Source organism: Chiloscyllium plagiosum, unplaced genomic scaffold, assembly GCF_037043375.1.
Source record: "Chiloscyllium plagiosum isolate Xiang-an unplaced genomic scaffold, Cpla_swu_hap1 HiC_scaffold_13, whole genome shotgun sequence".
NCBI lineage: Eukaryota > Metazoa > Chordata > Chondrichthyes > Orectolobiformes > Hemiscylliidae > Chiloscyllium > Chiloscyllium plagiosum.
Window position 1 is genome coordinate 90,863,334 of NW_028270151.1, and position 19,965 is coordinate 90,883,298.

At 42.5% G+C, this 19,965-nt stretch overlaps 1 protein-coding gene across 1 annotated transcript in view; it reads left to right on the forward strand.

The window, feature by feature from the left end:
* Positions 1-17,374, forward strand: part of LOC122556265 (kyphoscoliosis peptidase-like) — a 131,088-nt gene extending 113,714 nt beyond the window's left edge. The window contains exons 11-13 of the mRNA XM_087993199.1: positions 8,877-9,065; positions 11,774-11,964; positions 16,467-17,374. Coding sequence (XP_087849325.1) covers positions 8,877-9,065; positions 11,774-11,964; positions 16,467-17,374 — 1,288 coding nt within the window. The remainder of the gene's footprint in view (positions 1-8,876; positions 9,066-11,773; positions 11,965-16,466) is intronic.
* The last annotated feature ends 2,591 nt before the right edge of the window (positions 17,375-19,965 follow it).

The following is a 19,965-nucleotide window of genomic DNA, read 5'->3' on the forward strand; positions in this document are numbered from 1 at the left end:
CTTTACCTGTGAACATCTGCACCCAATCAACTTTTGAAAGTTTTTGCCTAATACCGTCAAAATTACCCTCCTCTAATTTGGAATTTCAACTTTTAGATCTGGTCTATCCTTTTCCATCACCATTTTAAAACTAATAGAATTATGGTTGCTGGCCCCAAAGTGCTCCCCCACTGACACCTCAGTCATCTGCCTTATTTCCCAAGAATAGGTCAAGTTTTATAAGTTTTCTAGTAAGTACATCCATATACTGACTCAGAAAATTGTCTTGTACACACTTAACAAATGCCTCACCATCTAAACCTTTAACACTATGGCAGTTCCAATTTGTGTTTGGAAACTTAAAGTCCCTTACTGTAAACACCCTATTATTCTTACAGATAATTGTAATCTCCTGACAAATTTGTTTCTCAATTTCCTGCTAACAATTAGGAGTCTATAATACAATCCCAATAAGGTGATCATCCCTTTCTTATTTCTTAGTTCCACCCAAATAATTCCCTGGATGTATTTCCAGGAATATCCTCCTTCAGCACAGCTGTAATGCTATCCCTTATCAAAATTGCCACTCTCCCTCCTCTCTTGCTTCCCTTTCTATCCTTCCTGTAGCATTTGTATCCTGGAACATTAAGCTGCCAGTCCTGCCCATCCCTGAGCCATGTTTCTGTAATTGCTATGATATCCCAGTCCCATGGTCCTCACCATGCTCTGAGTTCATCTGTTTTCCCTGTTAGACCTTTTGCATTGAAATAAATATAATTTAATTTATCAGTCCTACCTCGTTCTCTGCTTTTTCTCTACCTGCCCTAACTGTTTGACTCACTTCTTTTCTCAACTGTATCAGTCTCCGGTTGATGTCTTCATCTCTTTCCTCACCACAGGACCCCCCCACCCTGGAGTTTAAATCCTCCCGAGTAGCTCTAGCAAATCTCCCTGCCTGTCTATTAATCCTCTTCCAATTTAGGTGCAATCCATCCTTCTCATACAGGTCACTTCTACCCCAAAGATATTCCAATGATCCAAAAATGTGACTCCTTCTCCCATACACTAGCTCCTCAGTCATGCATTCATCTGCTCTATCCCCCTATTCCTACTCTCACTAGCTCGTAGCACCGGGAGTAATCCAGATATTACTACCCTCCAGCAGGTAGATCTTTTTTAAATTGCTGCCTAATTCTCTATATTCTCCCAGTTGCAAATCATTTTGTTATTTCCTCGGCTTGTAGAAGTGCCATCAAAATGCAGGCCGGTTCTACACCATCATCCTCTCCGTTTCAACTGGCCCGAGTCTGGTATCTTTAAATGTAATTGGTGTGCAGTGAGAATCCAAGTCATTCATTCAAATCAAAAATGGTAACAGGACTGAAAACCATTCTTAGGAGTGATTCCAGTGAACATGTCAACACCTCTACTTTAACTAAATGACACACTCAGAAGCTACAGCTACTTTTTGATATATTGTCGAGGTTTTCCTTGTCGTAGCCATAAGTATTATTGGGGGGCTTTAGGTTAAAGATAGAGATTCAGTTTATATTGCTCCTTTATTTCCTCACAGACATTCAGTCATGACCTTGACTCATGAATGAATTTAGACTCCACTTCCATCTATGTTTACTCTCATGAATCTCTCCAGCAATTTTTAACCTCCTCCTGATGTCCCCTTAGAGTTCTCTTCAGATAATTCCCTTCCTCCCTGTTTCATTAACCCTTGAATTAAGCCAGTATCAATTGTCTCATAAATCAGCGAATTAAGTTGGTTGCTTGTCTATTTCATCAATTTTAACACAACAAATACCTCAAGCCATATTGATTAGATTAGATTAGATTACATTACAGTGTGGAAACAGGCCCTTCGGCCCAACAAGTCCACACCGACCCGCCGAAGCGAAACCCACCCATACCCCTACATTTACCCCTACCTAACACTACGGGCAATTTAGCATGGCCAATTCACCTGACCCTGCACATCTTTTGGACTGTGGGAGGAAACCGGAGCACCCGGAGGAAACCCACGCAGACACGGGGAGAACGTGCAAACTCCACACAGTCAGTCGCCTGAGGCAGGAATTGAACCCGGGTCTCAGGCGCTGTGAGGCAGCAGTGCTAACCACTGTGCCACCGTGCCGCCCACTAAGATTGGTTGTGGCCCAGGGTAGGCCACTATACACAAACACTATACACAAACACTAATGCTCTGATTATAATTCCCCACGTCTAGAGGAAACAGTTAGGGGCAGTTCAAACGAGGACAACAGTTTACCCTCTCTGGTCCAGCTATTTTGTTATTATTAATGTGTCCTATTAAGCATGTGCCATTAAATGGATCCAAGCTAGCTGGTGACGTACAAAACAAGACCATTCTTATCCTTGCCGATGGGTTTATTGGCAGGACATAGCATTACACAGATCAGTACTGCCTCACTACCAACTTAGTGTTCTTGCTGATTTACGTTATACGTTTTTGAGAATATATATTGTAAATCATAGAACCTCTCTTGTCAAGAGGAAGCAGAAGGCTTATGTTAGGATGAGATGTGAAGGCTCAGTTGGGAGGCTTGAGAGTTTCAAGTTAGCCAGGAAAGACCTAAGGAGAGAGCTAAGAAAAGCCAGGAGGAGACATGAGAAGTCATTGGCGGATAGGATCAAGGAAAATCCTAAAGCTTCCGATAGGTATGTCAGGAATAAAAGAATGACTAGAGAAAGATTAGGGCCAATCAAGGATAGTAGTGGGAAGCTGTGCATGGAGTCAGAGGAGATAGAGGAAGTGCGAAATGAATATTTTTCAACAGTATTCACACTGGAAAAAGATAATGTTGTCGAGGAGAATACTGAGATACAGGCTACTAGACTAGATGGGATTGAGATTCACAAGGAGGAGGTGTTAGCAATTCTGGAAAATGTAAAAATAGATAAATCCCCTGGGCAAGATGGGATTTATCCTAGGATTCTCTGGGAATCCAGGGACGAGATTGCAGAGCCCTTGGCTTTGACCTTTATGATGTCATTGTCTGCAGGAATAGTGCCAGGAGACTGGAGGATAGCAAATGTTGTTCCCTTATTCAAGGAAGGGAGTAGAGACAACGGGGTAATTAAAGACCAGTGAGCCTTACTTTGGTTGTGGGTAAAGTGTTGGAAAGGGTTATAAAAGATAGGATTTACAGTCATCTCAAGAAGAATAAGTTGATTAGGGCGAGTCAACATGGTTTTGTGAAGGGTAGGTCATGCCTCACAAACCTAATTGAGTTTTTTGAGAAGGTGACCAAACAGATGGATGAAGGTAAAGCAGTTGATGTAGTGGATATAGATTTCAATAAGGCATTTGATAAGGTTCCCCAAGGTAGGCTATTGCACAAAATACGGAGGCGTAGGATTGTGGGTGATTTAGTGGTTCGGATCAGAAATTGTTACTAGTGGTGTATTACAAGGATCTGTTTTGGATCCACTGCTGTTTGTCATTTTTATAAATGACCTGAATGAGGGTGTAGAAGGATGGGTTAGTAAGTTTGCTGGCGACATTAAAGTCAGTAGAGTCGTGAATAGTGATGACTGATGTTGTAGGCTACAGAGGGGCACAGATAAGCCGCAGAGCTGGGTTGAGAGGTTGAAATGGAGTTTAATACGTAAAAGTGTGAGGTAATTCACTTTGGAAGGAGTAACAGGATTGCAGAGTACTGGGCTAATGATAAGATTCTTGGCAGTGTAGATGAGCAGAGAGATCTCGGTGTCCACGTACACAGATCTTTGAAAGTTGCCACTCAGGCTAATAGGATTGTTAAGAAAGCATAAGATGTGTTAATTTTTATTGGTAGATGGATTGAGTTTCAGAACCATGAAGTCATGCTGCAGACGTACAAAACTCTAGACCGGCCGCACTTGGCATATTGCGTACACTTCTGGTCACCGCATTATGGAAGGATGTGGAAGTGTTGGCAAAGGTTCAGAGGAGATTTACCAGGATGTTGCGTGGTCTGGAGTGAAGGTCTTATGAGGAAAGGCTGAGGGACTTGAGGCTGTTTTTATTAGAGAGAAGAAGGTTGAGAGGTGATTAATTGAGACATATAAGATAATCAGAGGGTTTTGCATAGATGGTGATGGCTAGCATGAGGGGACATAGCTTGAAATTGAGGGGTGATAGATACATAGGACAGATGTCAGAGGTTGTTTCTTTAATCAAAAAGGAGTAGGGACAAGGATCGCACTACCTGCAACAGCAGTAGACTCACCAACTTTAAGGACATTTACATGGTCTTTGGGTAGGCATATGGACGAGAATGGAGTAGTGTAGATTAGACGGGCTTCAGATTGGTTTCACAGGTCAGCGTAACATCGAGGGCTGAAGAGCCTGTATTGCGCTGTGATATTCTATGTTCTATATCTCTCTACAGTGCAGAAACAGAGCTTTTGACCCAACAAGTCCACACTGACCCTCTGAAGAGTAACCCACCCAGAACAAGTGGTCACCCTATTACTCTATATTTACTGCTGGCTAATGCACCTAACCCACACATCCCTGACCACTATGGACATTTACCACGGCCAATTTACCTAAGCTGCACATCTTTGGTTTGTGAGAGGAAACCGGAACACCCGGAGGAAACCCACGCAGGCATAGGGAGAATGTGCAAACTCCACACCTGAGGCTGAACTCAAACCTGGGTCCCAAGCGCTGTGAGGCAGCAGTGCTAACCGCTGAGTCACCGTGCCACCCAAAGTAAATGAGCAAAACCCCTTGAATTAAAAGAAGCATAACGAGTTAAAATGAAACTGCTATTGTGGGGTGAGATACTGCATTCATGATCCCATGTTGCCTACTGGTCAGAAAGACTCACGTATACACAAAGGGACTGAGTGCTCTGTCTCAAGCGTTGCCCCAGCATGGGCATAAACACAGAAGAAAGGCAACAAGTCAGGTTTAATTAGCCCATTTATGTGACATTACCTACTCCTGTTGCTACCTATCTGGCCAGGAATAAGAGCAGATCCAAGCAGGGGTGGGGGTTTAGGATACACAAAGATCAGGAGCACATCTCTGGGGGACACACACACCAACCAGCCGACTGCCCTGGTTGAAGTGAAATCAAAAGTTGAGTAGTTGCCTGTCAAATAATGAAATGGGGCAATATCCTGTCACAGCCCATATACATATGAAGAGCAAATGACCTGGGAGTCTGCGGACCATCTTCATCATCTATTACATAATTGCAACATCTTCTATGTTAAATCCCCACTGGTGAAGGGGAGAACTTGGGGTGGCACGGTGTCTCAGTGGTTAACACTGCTGCCTTACAGCATCAGGGTCTCAGGTTCGATTCCAGCCTCAGGCGACTGTCTGCGTGGAATTTGCACATTCTCCCCGTGTCTGCGTGGGTTTTCTCTGGGTGCTCTGGTTTCCTCCCACAATCCAAAAACTGTGCAGGGTTAGGTGAATTGGCCATTCTAAATTGCCAATAATGTTAGGTGCATTAGTCAGAGGGAAATGGGTCGGGGTGGGTTACTCTCCGGAGGGTCGGTGTGGACTGGTTGGGCTGAAGGGCCTGTTTCCACACAGTAGGGAATCTAATCTAAAAATTCTTGCTTAGAGAGACTGTCATCCTTTATATGTGATCCCAGTCCTTGCAACAATGTATCTAACAGCATAATTAACAAACCGCAATAGATATACTTGACTTCTTTAAATAAAAAGCCCTATATTATATTTTGACATATTTAGCATACAACAATGGTTTTACACAATTCTTATGAATCATAACACAAGATGTCCACCATCTAAGACGCTATTAATTTCTTGCAACAAGCCAAAGACCCAGGTTCAATTTCCGGCCTCAGGCGACTGTCTGTGTGGAGTTTCCACATTCTCCCTGTGTCTGTGTGGGTTTCCTCCGGATGCTCTGGTTTCCTCCCACAGTCCAAAACTGTGCAGGTTAGGTGAATTGGCCATGCTAAATTGCCTGTAGTGTTAGGTGAAAGGATAAATGCTGGGGAATGGGTCTGGGTGGGTTGCGCTTCGGCGGGTCGGTGTGGGCCGAAGGGCCTGTACCCACACTGTAAGTAATCTAAGTAATTTAAACTAAAACATAATGGGTGATATTTGTCAACCAATTCTTCTTTAGAATTCGCTTTCCTTTCCCAAATTTCCTTTATTGGAGCGAAGTCAATCCTCAACATTTTCTCAATAACATTCTTCATTGAATGAATATTATCCCAAAGAGAATAATTATATACTGAAAGGGCAAACTTTTCTCAGAATGCCTGAAATTCAGATTTGCCGCTGAATGTCCAGTAAAGGCAACCCAAGTCTATAGTTTCTGTCAGTGCTTCTATTTCTGCAGTTCAGGTGTTTTGAAACAGCCTCTTTTATTTCCTTGTGCTCCCTTCCACATCACCTACTTCTCTCAAAAACATACTTCTTTAACATATTCCACCCTGCAAAAATGTGGCGTTTGTACCAATCTACCTACAATCACACTAACTTAGCTAAAAGATGAAAGAGAATCCACAAAAATTACTTTCCCTGCAGTAGGAACATTCACACTGACATCTTGGTCAGGCAGTCACTTTTCAAAATCCAAAGACCCGAACCTTACTTCCATGCTCCGTCAGGAAGTACTTTTGCTGTACAGGCTGGCTATTCTGGTGCTACAGAGAAGACACCAAATTGTTTCCAAGTATCCAACTCTTTTTGTTTGAAATCTTATCAATTTATTTTCTCATTTGTTTGTCACCACCAAAACGTCATGATCATCGCTTCCCTAGTTTGTTCCGCAGTCCTTGATCTAGTTGAACCACAGTCTCTGCTTGCACTCCAATCTCATTCTGCACCATTGCTAGGTAACCTCTCCTCCTAGAATCACCAGAGCATGATCATATCCTAGGGCAATGTAACCTCCAGTTCCACTCTGGGAACCTACACAGCATTACACTTCATGCAATTTCACTCCATTTAGCCAGTCCATAGATCATTTTTTCTGTCCAAAAAAACCCCCGAAGAACTATAGATGCTGGAACTTAGTAACAAAAATAATTGCTAGAAAAACACAGCAAGTCTGGCAGTATCTGTGGAGAGAAAGCAGAGTTAACATTTTGAGTCCACTGACCTTTCTTCAGAAGAGAGAACTTCATTGGTGAGAGAATAAGAATCACCAAGCAAAATATTTAAGTTGATTCTAATATTTTCAATTCGATTCCCTACAGTATGGATACAGGCCCTTCAGTTCAACAAGTCCACACCGACCCTCCGAAGAGCAACCCACCCAGACCCATTCTTCTGAATTTACCCCTGACTAATGCACCTAACACAATGGACAATTTAACATGGCCAATTCACCTGACCTGCACATCTTTGGATAGTAGGAGGAAACTGGAGCTCCCGGAGGAACCCCACGCAGACACATGGAGAACGTGCAAACTCCACACAGACAGTCAGCCAAGGCTGGAATCAAACCTGAGTCTCTGGCACTGTGAGGCAGCAGTGCTAACCACTGAGTCACCATGCCACCATGTCTTCCCAGTAATTTCCTTTACTAAACAGGTCAGACCCCATAGCATCACCTTACATAATTTCTCTTCTCAATACATTGAATTCAAGACTCATTGGACCATCCATGATTTTAACTATGATCTCAAAACTTACAAAAATTCATTTTTATTAGAGAATATCTAGCCATGTCTGCTAGATATTCAATCTTATTACTATTGCTGAATTCCCCAACAATGGAATCATGGGTATTACCATTGACCACACTCTGAACTGGACCAGTCACATAATTACTGTGGCTATATGAGTAAGTCAGAGGCTGGGAATTCCATGGTGACTATGTTACATCTTATCTTCCCAAATCATCTACAAGGTACAAGTTAGGGGTGTGATGGAATTCTTCTTGCTTGCCTGAATGAGTGCAGCTCCAATAACACTCACGAAGCTCAACACCATCCTAGGGGAAAAAACAGCCTGCTTGAGTGTCACAACTTCCATCACCTTGAACATTCACTCCATTTACCACAGATATACACTGGCAGCATTGTTTATTGTCTATAAGCTCAAATACAACAAATCAAACAGTAGAAGCGGCAGATATGTGGGAACACCATCACCTGGGAGTTCCCCTCCAAAACACTCATGATCCTGACTTGGAAATATGTCACTGTTCCTTCACTGTTACTGGATCAAAATCCTAGAATTCTCTCTCTAACAACATTATGGGTCCACCTTCAGCATAAGGGCAGCAGCATTTCAAGAAAGCATCTTACTGTTACCTTCTCAAGGGCATTTAGAAACGTGAGGCATAGTGATTGATACCCAGATTCCAAGAATTAAAAACAACAAAGTCATAGAGTCATAGAGATGTACAGCATGGAAACAGACCCTTCAGTCCAACCAGTCCATGCTGACCAGATATCCCAAACCAATCTAGTCCCACCTGCCAGTACCCGGCCCATATCCCTCCAAACCCTTCCTATTCATATACCCATCCAAATGCCTCTTAAATGTTGCAATTGTACCAGCCTCCACCACATCCTCTGGCAGCTTATTCCGTACACGTACTACCTTCTGCGTGAAAAGGTTGCCCCTTTGGTCTCTTTTATATCTTTCCCCTCTCACCCTAAACCTATGCCCTCTAGTTCTGGACTCCCCGACCCCAGGGAAAAGATTTTGACTATTTATCCTATCAATGCCCTTCATAATTTTATAAACCACCTTCTCTTACAATCTACAGGCTTGCACTTGGCATTGCAAACATGACTGATGTAATACTCCTACGCTTAATCAAACCCAGTTGTTACCAAACCCTATCAATGTTGGCCCTCACAAGTTTCTCAAAAGAAGATCATAAATTGAATGTGCTTAATGGTTGACTATACATTAAATGCCAACAAATTAGTCTTGCAGGTATACAGTGTACAATAATTGAAGGATACTCCAAAGGCTACAACTATGATGTTGGGAAGAAGTTCACTGGAGAAGCTGATCACGCATGGAATGCTGTGTTTTTGGATGGGAAGTGGCATCTTCTGGACAGTACATGGGGAGCAGGCCATGTTAATGAAACCTGCAGCAAGTTTACTTTCAAGTTAGTATTTCCTTTCAAATCATTTAAGTTCTTCATTTAACTTTTTTCTGAATTGCAGGCACTGTAATCATTAAGTATGAATATATTGCTATTTTGCTGTCTGGGATGAGTTATCTTTCCGTGTTCTCATCTTTCCCCTGAACTGAGGTCTCTTTGATCTTGTCCAAGAATGGAAACAGGTCACCATTTGCAGGCTTTTCGCTTGAAGTTGCTCCACATGCAGCGATCAGGGAATGGCATAGTCATTCGTGAAACCCACCTAAAACATGGCACTTGGTGGGAAGTAATGGATCTCTGTTCAGCCCCTTTCCCCTAAAGTTTGGGGTGAACTCCATAAAAACTGGATTGTGATATTTGACACTACCTGATATTGTAACCACAATCCTTTGGCATTCTGCTTCTATCTAATGGACAGGCAGTATAGGTGACAAACAGGAAATGCTGTGTATGTTGCTCAGGTATTAACCTCGGCATTCAAGTTCCAAAACATCTCCCACAGCATATGCCCACACCTTTTGGGCCAAGTCACACTGGATGGCATGTTGGTGTAGCCTTTATTCTGGACCTATGAATTGTGGGTTAATTAAGAGGGCAATTCTGATCTGATTCTATTTTTGAATTGAACACCTCACTGAACTTCAGAACATCACTCAGTTGAATGTGCATCAGCAAGGAATAGAACAATAGAGGAGAAAGTGAAGACTGCAGATCAGAGTCAGGAAGTGTGGAGCTGGCAAAGCACAGCTGATCAGGCAGCATCCGAGGAGCAGGAGAGTCAAAGCTTTGGGCATAAGCCCTTCATCAGGAATGTGGAGATAGGGGTGGAAGGAGCTGAGATATAAATAGGAGTGCTGTGGGGCTGGGGCTGGTGGAAAGGTAGCTTGGAAGGTGATAGGTAGATGAAGGTGGGGGGTATCGGTGATAGGTTGGAGTGGAGGGTGGAGCAGATAGGTGGGAAGAAAGATGGGCAGGTGAGACAGTTCAAGAGGGTGGTGCCGAGTTGGAGGGTTGGATCTGGGATGAGGTGGGGGGGGAGGGGAGATGAGGAAACTGGTGAAATAGACGTTAATACCATGTGGTTAGAGGGTCCAAGCTGGAAGATAAGGCGTTCTTCCTCCAGGCGTCAGGTAACTGGGATTTGGTGTTGGAGGAGGCCCAGGACTTACATGTTCTTGGTGAAGTGGGAGAAGGAGTTGAAGTGGTCAGCAACAGGGCAGTCGGCTGGTTGGTGTGTGTGTCCCCCAGAGATGTTCTCTGAAACATTCCGCGAGTTGGCATCCTGTCTCCCTGATGTAGAGGAGACCACATCGAGAGCAATGGACACAGTAGATGAGGTGTTTGGATGTGCAGAAAAGTTTATGCCAGATGTAGAAGGAGTAAAACACACCTACCTTCCCTCACCATCCCTCCACTTCCCGCACGGTCCCCACTAGTGCAAGAGATCATCAACTACTTCCTGATTTGTTTTTAAATACAACAGCAGCTGCTGACTTATTCTGGCTATTGGTGAAATTCCTTAAGAGTTTGGTGCTTCAAGTTATAATGCTTCAAGTTACTCTTGAGCAGACTGTGATGTGACAGATGCTGAAGAATTTTGTCCTGACTTCAAGAATCCTGCACAAAGCAACTTCTTCCAGAGATGGGTGCACTGGTAGACATCCAGTATTTAGTTAGATAAATCCATCAGCATTCTTGCCCCATCAAATTGTTCTTCTGAAAAGCTCATGTCTGACCTTGCTCTCAGGCATGATGGTACCTGAATTATCCTTGCTGCCTGCCCTGGCCGCAAGCCATTCATTTCTAGTATCTCACCACCATGTAGATCCCACTCTGAAGTTATCCTCTCAGATAGGCATGGCATCAGAATCTGAACTGATGAGTGTCAGTATGAAATTGAGTGTCAGTGCTGGGTGTGCGTCATCACTCTGGTCTCCTGTTCCTCTGCTTTCCAGCCAGGGATTATCTCTTCAGGATCTGAATGCAGGAAAGCGCAAGAGTAGTTTTCAGAGCATAGAGGTGCCTGCTTACACCATCTGCAGTGTATAGTTCAGCAGTGAGTGAGGGATAAGATGGAAATGGAATCTAAGAAGGAGGATGAGTTATTGTCACCTTCAGTGTTAATTCCTTCTTGTAGCTGATGGCCTCAGAAATGAGTATTTCAACAATGACAGGGATTGTCTACTCCATAGCAGCTGGGGCATACCTATGACCCTCCTTATCAGCCAGCTTCTGAATCTTACAGCTCCTTCATATTTATCTATCCTTTTCCAAAAGGATTACAGTCTGTGCTCCTCAGGAGCAAATTTAACAGCAAAAAGCTGCTGTTTCTTGATCTATCAAAGCCTTTGAACAGGCTGACGATCTCAATGAGGTTCCAACACCACTCTAATCTTGACAATCTCAATGGTCAACTTCAGATGTTTGGGGCGAGTGGGTGCGTTTAAGATAATTGACCCCTCCCCTTTCCCCTCTCAAATTTAGAAAACCTCCCAAGTTCTGAATTGTGCCAGTGTCACGTGCACCATTGATGAAAGGTATTTGGATGATTAGGAGATATGGCTTCACTTGCGTAGGTGATGAAAGTGAGTGATAAAGGTTGCATACTGATCCCAAATTCCTCTGAAATCAAAATAATGCCTGTTATTTTACAATGCAGCTTGGAAATTTTACTCCATGTAATTCTAAAATACTCTATCTTTATACTGCAGGTATGTTGAATTTTATTTCTTAACTCATCCTACCCTCTTCATCAATAATCATTTCCCCAACGATGAAACGTGGCAGCTCATTTCTCCAAAGATTCCCCTCAAAATATTTGAAAATATGGTCTTTAGGACAGGAGAATTTTATGATATTGGTTTGACATACATCCATCCAGAAGTACAGGTGGTGTCCACTGGTAAGTGATGAAGACATGTACCCATTCTCAGAATAGTACAATAAGCTGAAACATGAAATTATTGAGCTGCAACAGAGAGCGAAAGACAAACAGAAAGACTGAGAAAGGGAGAAAGATGGAGAAAATGGTGTTTGGTTAACAGACAGAGAAGATAGGGCAGGAAACAGTGACAGTTGAAAAGAGAGAGACAAAGATATTGGTGTAATGAGCAGTTAAGCAGTTCAGAAAATTCTGAACCACTTGTGTCTTTGATTTTATCAAGAATGATATATGCATTTGTAGAATTGTTATACTTTACTGTTGCATCCTTCCTACCTTTATTGTAAAATTATGAATAAGATAATTTTGGATAAACTAAACAAAGACAAAGAAGCCAAAAACAAAAACAGAAAAGCTTAGCAGGTCTGGCAGCATCTATGAAGAGAAATCAGAGTCAAGTTACCTCAGATCTGTTGGTAGCTATGCCTTGTAGCTCAATTTCTCCATCCCAGGCCACAATCCTGTTTCATCACCTCTGTACCTCCTCTAGTGCAATCACATCCTGTAGTGAGGTAACCAGAACTGCATACAATACCCCAGCAGTGGCCTGACCCAACTCTCTGTACAACTCCAACATTGCTTCCTTGCTCTTATGCTATATGCCGTGAATAATGAAAGCATGTGTCTTATGTGGCGCATTAACTATCCTATTCACATGCTCTGTGAGGGATCTCTGAATAATTACCCCCAAGATCCTTCTGTTCCTCTAAGCTACCCAGAGTCCTGCTTCATCTTGTTTCTTCTTCCAAAGTGTATCACCTCACACTTATCAGGGTTAAATACCATCTGCCACTGGTCTGCCCACCTGACCACACATCTATATCTTTGTATAACCTACAGCCATTTTCTTCACAGTTGTTGTTGTCTGAAAAATTGCTTAACCTTCCACCCATGTTCTCATCTGTATCATTTATGTATATAACAACTAATAATGGTCCCAGTACTGATCCTTGTGGATCACTGCTGAACACTTGACCTCCAGTTACACAAATAGCCTTTTGCCACTACACTTTGTGACCTAAATCAGCTTATGATCATTTCACTAAGTTTCCCTGAATTTCAAGCTTTAACCTTCTGAATCAGTCTCTTGTGTGGGACCTTGTCAAAGGCTTTGCTAAAATCCATATAATCTGCATCAACTAAACTTCTCTCATCCACACACAATCATGTTTTCAAAAAATTATAATATGTTAGGCAGGACCTCCCTCTGACAAAGCCATGCTGACGACCCCTACTTAACCCAAGCTTCTCCAAGTGGGTATCAATTCCCTCCGTCAGAATTTTCTCCAATAGTTTCCCTGCCACTGAAGTTAGACTCACCTCTCTGTAATTTCCTGGTTCATCTCCACCACCCCTCTGAGAGGTGGAACCACATTAGATGTCCTCCTGTCCTCTGGCACCTCCCTCATGGCCAGGGAGGAATTAATAATTTGCCTCTCCTCCCACAGCAGCCTGGGATGCAATTCATCCGGGCCAGGGGATTTGTCTATTTTTAAGCCTGACAGGCCCTCTGATACTTGCCCATTTCTGATGTCAAACTGTGCAAGTTCCTCACAGTCCCTTTTCCCGAAATCCATACCTACTTTTTCTTTTCCATGGTGAAGACTGAAGAGACGTATTCATTCAACACCCTTCTGATATCCTGCAGCTTCACACACAGGTATCCCCCTTAGTCTCTAATGGGTGCTACTCTTTCTCTAGTTAATCTCTTCAATTTAATGCATTTATAAAATGTTTTAGGATTTTCTCTAATCCTGTTTGCAAGTCCTTTTTCATGCTCCCTTTTTGCTCTTCTAATCACTTTCTTGAGCTCCCTCCAATACTCCTTGTATTCCACTAGGGCCATAGCTGAATTAATCTCTTTGGACTTGCTAAGAACCCCACTTTCCTCCTCTTCCCATCCTGAATTGTCCTAGATATCCAGGGATCTCTGAACATATTTCTCCTGCACGTCCCTCTAAAGGGTACATGTTGGACCTGTACTCTCCCCCCCTTCTTTTTGAATGACCCCCAATGCTCCAGCTCCACTTCAGACTTACCTGCAAGGAACTGTTGTCAAACTATTGTGGTCAGATCCTGCTTTGTATTCATGCAAGCTGCCTTCCCCCAATCTAATTATATCTTTTGCAGGCCACTTTTCTCCTTTTTCAAAACAAATTTGGATCGTGCCGTGTTGTGGTTGCTATTGCTAAAGTGATTCCTGCACTGAATACTTGTCCACTTTCATTCCCCTGAACCTCATCGAACACTGCATCATCCATTCTTGGGCATTCTACATATTTATACAAAAGTTCTCCTGGAATACATTCCAAGAAATTCACCCCTTTTAAATCCTTAACACTATGACTATACTAATTTATGTTGGGAAAGTTGAAACCCCCTCGGATAATTAAGACTAGACTAGATTCCTTACAGTGTGGAACCAGCCCTCCAAAGAGTAACCCACCTCCCTCTGACTAATGCACCTAACACTATAGGCAATTTAGCATGGCCAATTCAAGTTACCTGTATATCTTTGGACTGTGGGAGGAAACCCACACGGACACGGGGTGAATATGCAAATCCCACACAGACAGTTGCCCAAGGCTGGAATCGAACCTGGGACCCTGGTGTTGTGAGGCAGCAGTGCTAATCACCTAGCCACCGTAATGTTTCTCTGTTCCATCTGTGTCCCCTCTCCCAGCCAGACTAGTTTAAATTCTTCCCAACAGCATTCACAAACGTACTTGCATGGAAGTTACTCCCAGTGTGGTTCAATTACAGACCGTCCTATTTGTACAAGTCCGTCCCATTTGTCAAAAAATGATCCCAGTGATCCTGGAATCTAATACCTTCCCTCGTGCGCCAACTCTTGAGCCACGAATTCATCAATCCAATTTTACTATTTTTATACTAGCATATGGCACCGGGAGTAATCCAGTGGTTAAACCATTGAGGTTCTGCTTTCTAATAAACTGCCTGGCTCCCTGAATAATTGATGCAAGACCTCATTCCTCACTGTGTCCATGTCATTGATACCAAAATGTACCATGACATTTAACTCATGACTGTCGCCTTTCAGTCACCTCAATGAACTTTACAGCCAATGAAGTAATTTTGAAGTTACTGTTACAATTATAGGAAATGAGGTAATCAATCTGTACACAGCAAAATTCCAAAAGCACAAATTAGATAACTGACCATTGTACTTGAGAGGTAAATTTTAGCCAGGATACTGGGGAACATTCTTCCCTTCAAAATATTGCCATGAGATCCTTTCTGCCCAACCAGGAAGTGTACTGGGGGTAGCTGGAGGCATTTGAGAGGGCGTCACATGATTATTTAAATAGAAACAGTATGCAGGTTATGGAATAAGGCATTAGCCCAAAAATGCTCAGAGAGCAGTGCAGACACTCAGACTAAATGACCTCCCTGTACACTCCTAATGCTTCTATAACAACAGACAGTTCCTTACCTGAAAGTTGGTGACTTCAAAGATGCTGCGCTCTCTCAACACTACACTGAAGCATCAACTCAGAATTTGTGCAGTGTTTTACTTGGGGGTTTGTGGGGAATCGGGGGCAGGGGGGAAATGCAAAAGTGACAAAGAATCAAGCTTAGCCTGATTGGTGCCATCCACAAGGATGACGGTGGATAAGAAAGCTAGAGTAGGCCACAGTAAACCTGAAATGTACTGTCAACAACTAATTGGCTGCGTTGTTTGCCAGATTAAAGTGAGGCTGTAATTCATGCAATCATGATTCAATGATTAACGTAACAACCAAATTGATTATTGTTCCTTGTTTTTAAGAATGTTGTCCAGATAATGGACACAGAGCAATTATGTTCATAATTTAGTTGGTTCAAATACAGTAATGAGAGACTGCGACTGTAAGGAGATTGATGTGGTCGGGAACCATAGTCTGTGAATGACTGGAGGAATCTCCCTCCATTAGAAAGAGACAATTAGTTATGTGCAGTTTGAGAATAACTACTCCACTACCATGGGCCAAGGTGAGGAGGCAGGGCCTCCATAAGCTACAACAGCTTGTAAGGGGATTGAATCTACTCTGTTGGCTTTGGTTTAACACCACACCCTAGCCATCTAGCTAACCAATGCCCTTCACATGAATTCATAATTAATTAGTAAAGTAATGTGCTGTTACTTTAAGTATTCCACACCAAACCAGAAGGAAAACCCAGTAAAACCAGATGAATGACACATACTGGTCTGACTTGTCAATATGAAGGTCCAGTATGTTAATTTCCATGCAATTTATTTTATGACTGATTTTATATCTCTGGGAAAGCATTAGGGAAGAACCAGACTTAGCTTTACCATGAAACTATGGCAAATGGCGGGATTAGATTGAATAGGTTTATTCAAGAGAATGCTGCAAAAGTATGCTTACTTGAAAAAGTGACAGTTCACCAGTGAGGGGCATCTCTAACATGCTAAACTAATTTTCAATCATTTCAAACAGTGAATGGAAGAGTTATCATCAATGTGGAAGGACTGTATCCAACATACTTCATTTTCAATCTGGATGGGAAAAAGGACTGTGGCATCCTAACCATAACTAAATATGGCATGAAGCTTGAGGTTCTGCCACAAAAAGCTGGAGAATTCAGATTAAAGATCTATGCCAAACTATTTGATTCTAAAGAGGAAACTTATTCCTTTATATGTGGATATTTGGTTAAATGTGATTTTATTGAAGAAAACTTCAAGCTACCAAAGGTATTTCACAATCCTTTAGGACCCAGCTGGATTACTGAGAACAAGGGTCTTTTGAAACCTTCACACCCCGAACCCATTATTTATTGTGATGATGGCAATTGTAATATAAGGTTCATGCTGAACAGAGATCTCTCATTCACCAGCAAGCTGTCATGTGATGAAGTCAAATTGTCAGAGGAGGTCATGAGAAATCACGTCTTCAAAACTCAACAGGGTAACTGGGTCGAATTCCAGATCCACCTCCCTGCAGCCGGTCTTTATGTTTTCGCTATATTTTCCAAGGACAAGGCAAAACGCAGTCCAACACATGACCACGTGTGTGAATACTTCATTTTCTGTCGTGATAAGAATGTCCACTGGCCAAGTTTCCCTAAAGTTTTCAGCTCTTGGACTGACGGATGTGAATTAATTGAGCCGCTGTCTGGAATTCTGCCACGCAACGAGATGGTGACATTCAAGCTCAAAATCCCCCATGTGAGAAAGGTCCAGGTTTATGGCAAATCTCCCTGTCCCCTGACCATGAGCAACGACGGCTACTGGGAAGGAAGGTGTTACACACAAGACTCCAAGTTCCTCAGTGTTGGAGTTTCAGACAAAATGTTTGATACAAAATTTACATTTGCCCTTCAATATGAGATAGAAGGCTCATAGCCCACACACACAGTTAAGACAAGAAATGTTTATTGTCATTCGCTGTGACTGGCAAAAATGGTGCTACTAGGAATAAAGAAACATCTTTAAAGAAAATGAAATTGCTTTGTCATGTGGCACTACCTTTACAATGGACAATAAGCTGTGACAGGTTGACAGTGGCTCACTGCTTCTTAATTCTACTACTGGACAATAAAACAAATGAAGTGCTCAGAAAAGAAGACAGAAATTGAAATTATATTTGTCTTTTATGTTTTGGAATGCTCAAAAAGCATTTCACAGTTAATAAATTACTTTTGAAGTATAGTCACATTTGTATTGTTGGGAAACAATTAAGCCACTGACAATAAGAAGTAAGAACAGAGAAGATGGTAAAATTCAGTAAGAACAGAGAAGATGGTAGGAGAGGGGGAGGTGTGCCATTGTTCATCAAGGACAGTATTACGGTTGCAGAAGGATGTTTGAGGACTCGTCTACTGAGGTAGTATCGACTGAGGTTAGAAACAGAAAAGGAGAGGTCACCCTGTTGGAAGCTTTCTATAGGTCTCCGCATAGTTCCAGAGATGTAGAGGAAAGGATGGCAAAGATAATTCTCGATAGGTGAGAGTGACAGGGGAGTTGTTATGGAGACTTTACATTTGCAAGTATTGACTGGAAATACTATAGTTCAATGAGTCAGTTTTTTTGACAAGTATGTGCAGGAAGGTTTCCTCACACAGTATGCAGACAGGCCAACAAAGGCAAGGCCATATTGAGTAATGAAATGGGCCAGATGTTACATTTGGAGTTGGTGAGCACTTTGGTGATAGTGACCACAATTCGGTTATGTTTACTTTAGCAATGGAAAGGGATAGGTTAATAATGCAGGGCAAGAGATATAGCTGGGGGAAAGACAATTATGATCCGATTAGGCAAGATTTAGGAAGCATAGGGTGGGGAAGGAAACTGCAGGGGATGGGCATAATTGAAATGTGCAGCTTATTCAAGGAACAGCTACTACTTGTCCTTCATAAGTATGTACCTGTCAGGCAGGGAGAAAATGGTTGAGCGAGGGAGCCATGGTTAACTAAAGAAGTTGAATCTCTTGGCAAGAGGAAGAAGAAGGCTTATGTTAAAATGAGACGTGAAGGCTCAGTTAGGGTGCTTGAAAGCACACGTTAGCCAGAAAAGACCTAAAGAGAGAGCTAAGAGGAGCCAGTAAGAGACATGAGAAGTCATTGGCGGATAGGACCAAGGAAAACCCTAAAGCTTTCTATAGGTATGCCACGAATAAAAGAATGACCAGGGTAAGATTAGGGTCAATCAATGATAGTAGTGGAAAGTTGTGCATGGAGTCTGAGGAAATAGGAGAAGTGCCAAATGAATATTTTTTGTCAGTATACACACCTGAAAAAGACAATTTGTCAAGGAAAATACTGAGATACAGGCTACTACACTAGATAGGATTCAGGTTCACAAGGAGGTGTTAGCAATTCTGTAAAGTGTGAAAATAGATAATTCCCCTGGGCTGGATGAGATTTATCCTAGGATTCCCTGGGAAGATGAGATTGCAGAACCTTTGGTTTTAATCTTTATGTCGTCGTTGTCTACAGAAGACTGGAGGATAGCAAATGTTGTTCTCTTGTTCAAGGAGGGGAGCAGAGACAACGGGGTAATTATAGACCAGTGAGCCTTACTTCGGTTGTGGGTAAAGTGTTGGAAAAGGTTATAACAGGTAGGATTTATAATCCTCTCGAGATGGATAAGTTGATTAGGGATTGTCAACATGGTTTTGTGAAGGGTAGATCGTGCCTCACAAACCTAATTGAGTTCTTTAAGCTGGTGACCAAACAGGTGGATGAGGATAAAGCGGTTGATGTGGTGTATTTGGATTTCAGTAAGTGTTTGATAAAGGTAGGCTATTGCACAAAATACAAACATATGGGATTGCGGGTGATTTAGCAGTTTGGATCAGAAATTGACTCGCTGAAAGAAGACAAAGGGTGGTGGTTGATGGAAAATGTCCATCATGGAGTTCAGATACTAGTGGTGTCCTGCAAAGATCTGTTTTGGGGCCACTGCTGTTTGTCATTTTTTAAATGACCTGGATGAGGGCGTAGAAGGGTTAGTAGATTTGCGGATGACACGAAAATTGGTGGAGTTGTGGATAGTACAGAAGGATGTTGCAGGTTACAGAGGGGTATCGATAAGCTGCAGAACTAGGTTGAGAGGTGGCATATGGAGTTGAATGCAGAAAAGTGTGAGGTGATTCACTTTGGAAGGAGCAACAGGAATAAAGAGCTAATAGTAAGATTCTTTGTAGTGTGATCTGGGTGTCCAGGTACATAGATCTCTGAAAGTTGCAACCCAGGTTGATAGGGTTGTTAAGAAGGTGCACGGTATGTTGGCTTTTATTGGTAGAGGGATTGGATTTCAGAGCCATGAGGTCATGCTGCAGCTGTAGAAAACTCTGGTGCAGTCGCACTTGGAGTATTGCGTACAGTTCTGGTCACCACATTATAGGAAGGACATGGAAGCTTTTGAAAGGGTTCAGAGAAGGTTTATTAGGATGTTGCCTGGTATGGAGGAAAGGTCTTATGAGGAAAGGCTAA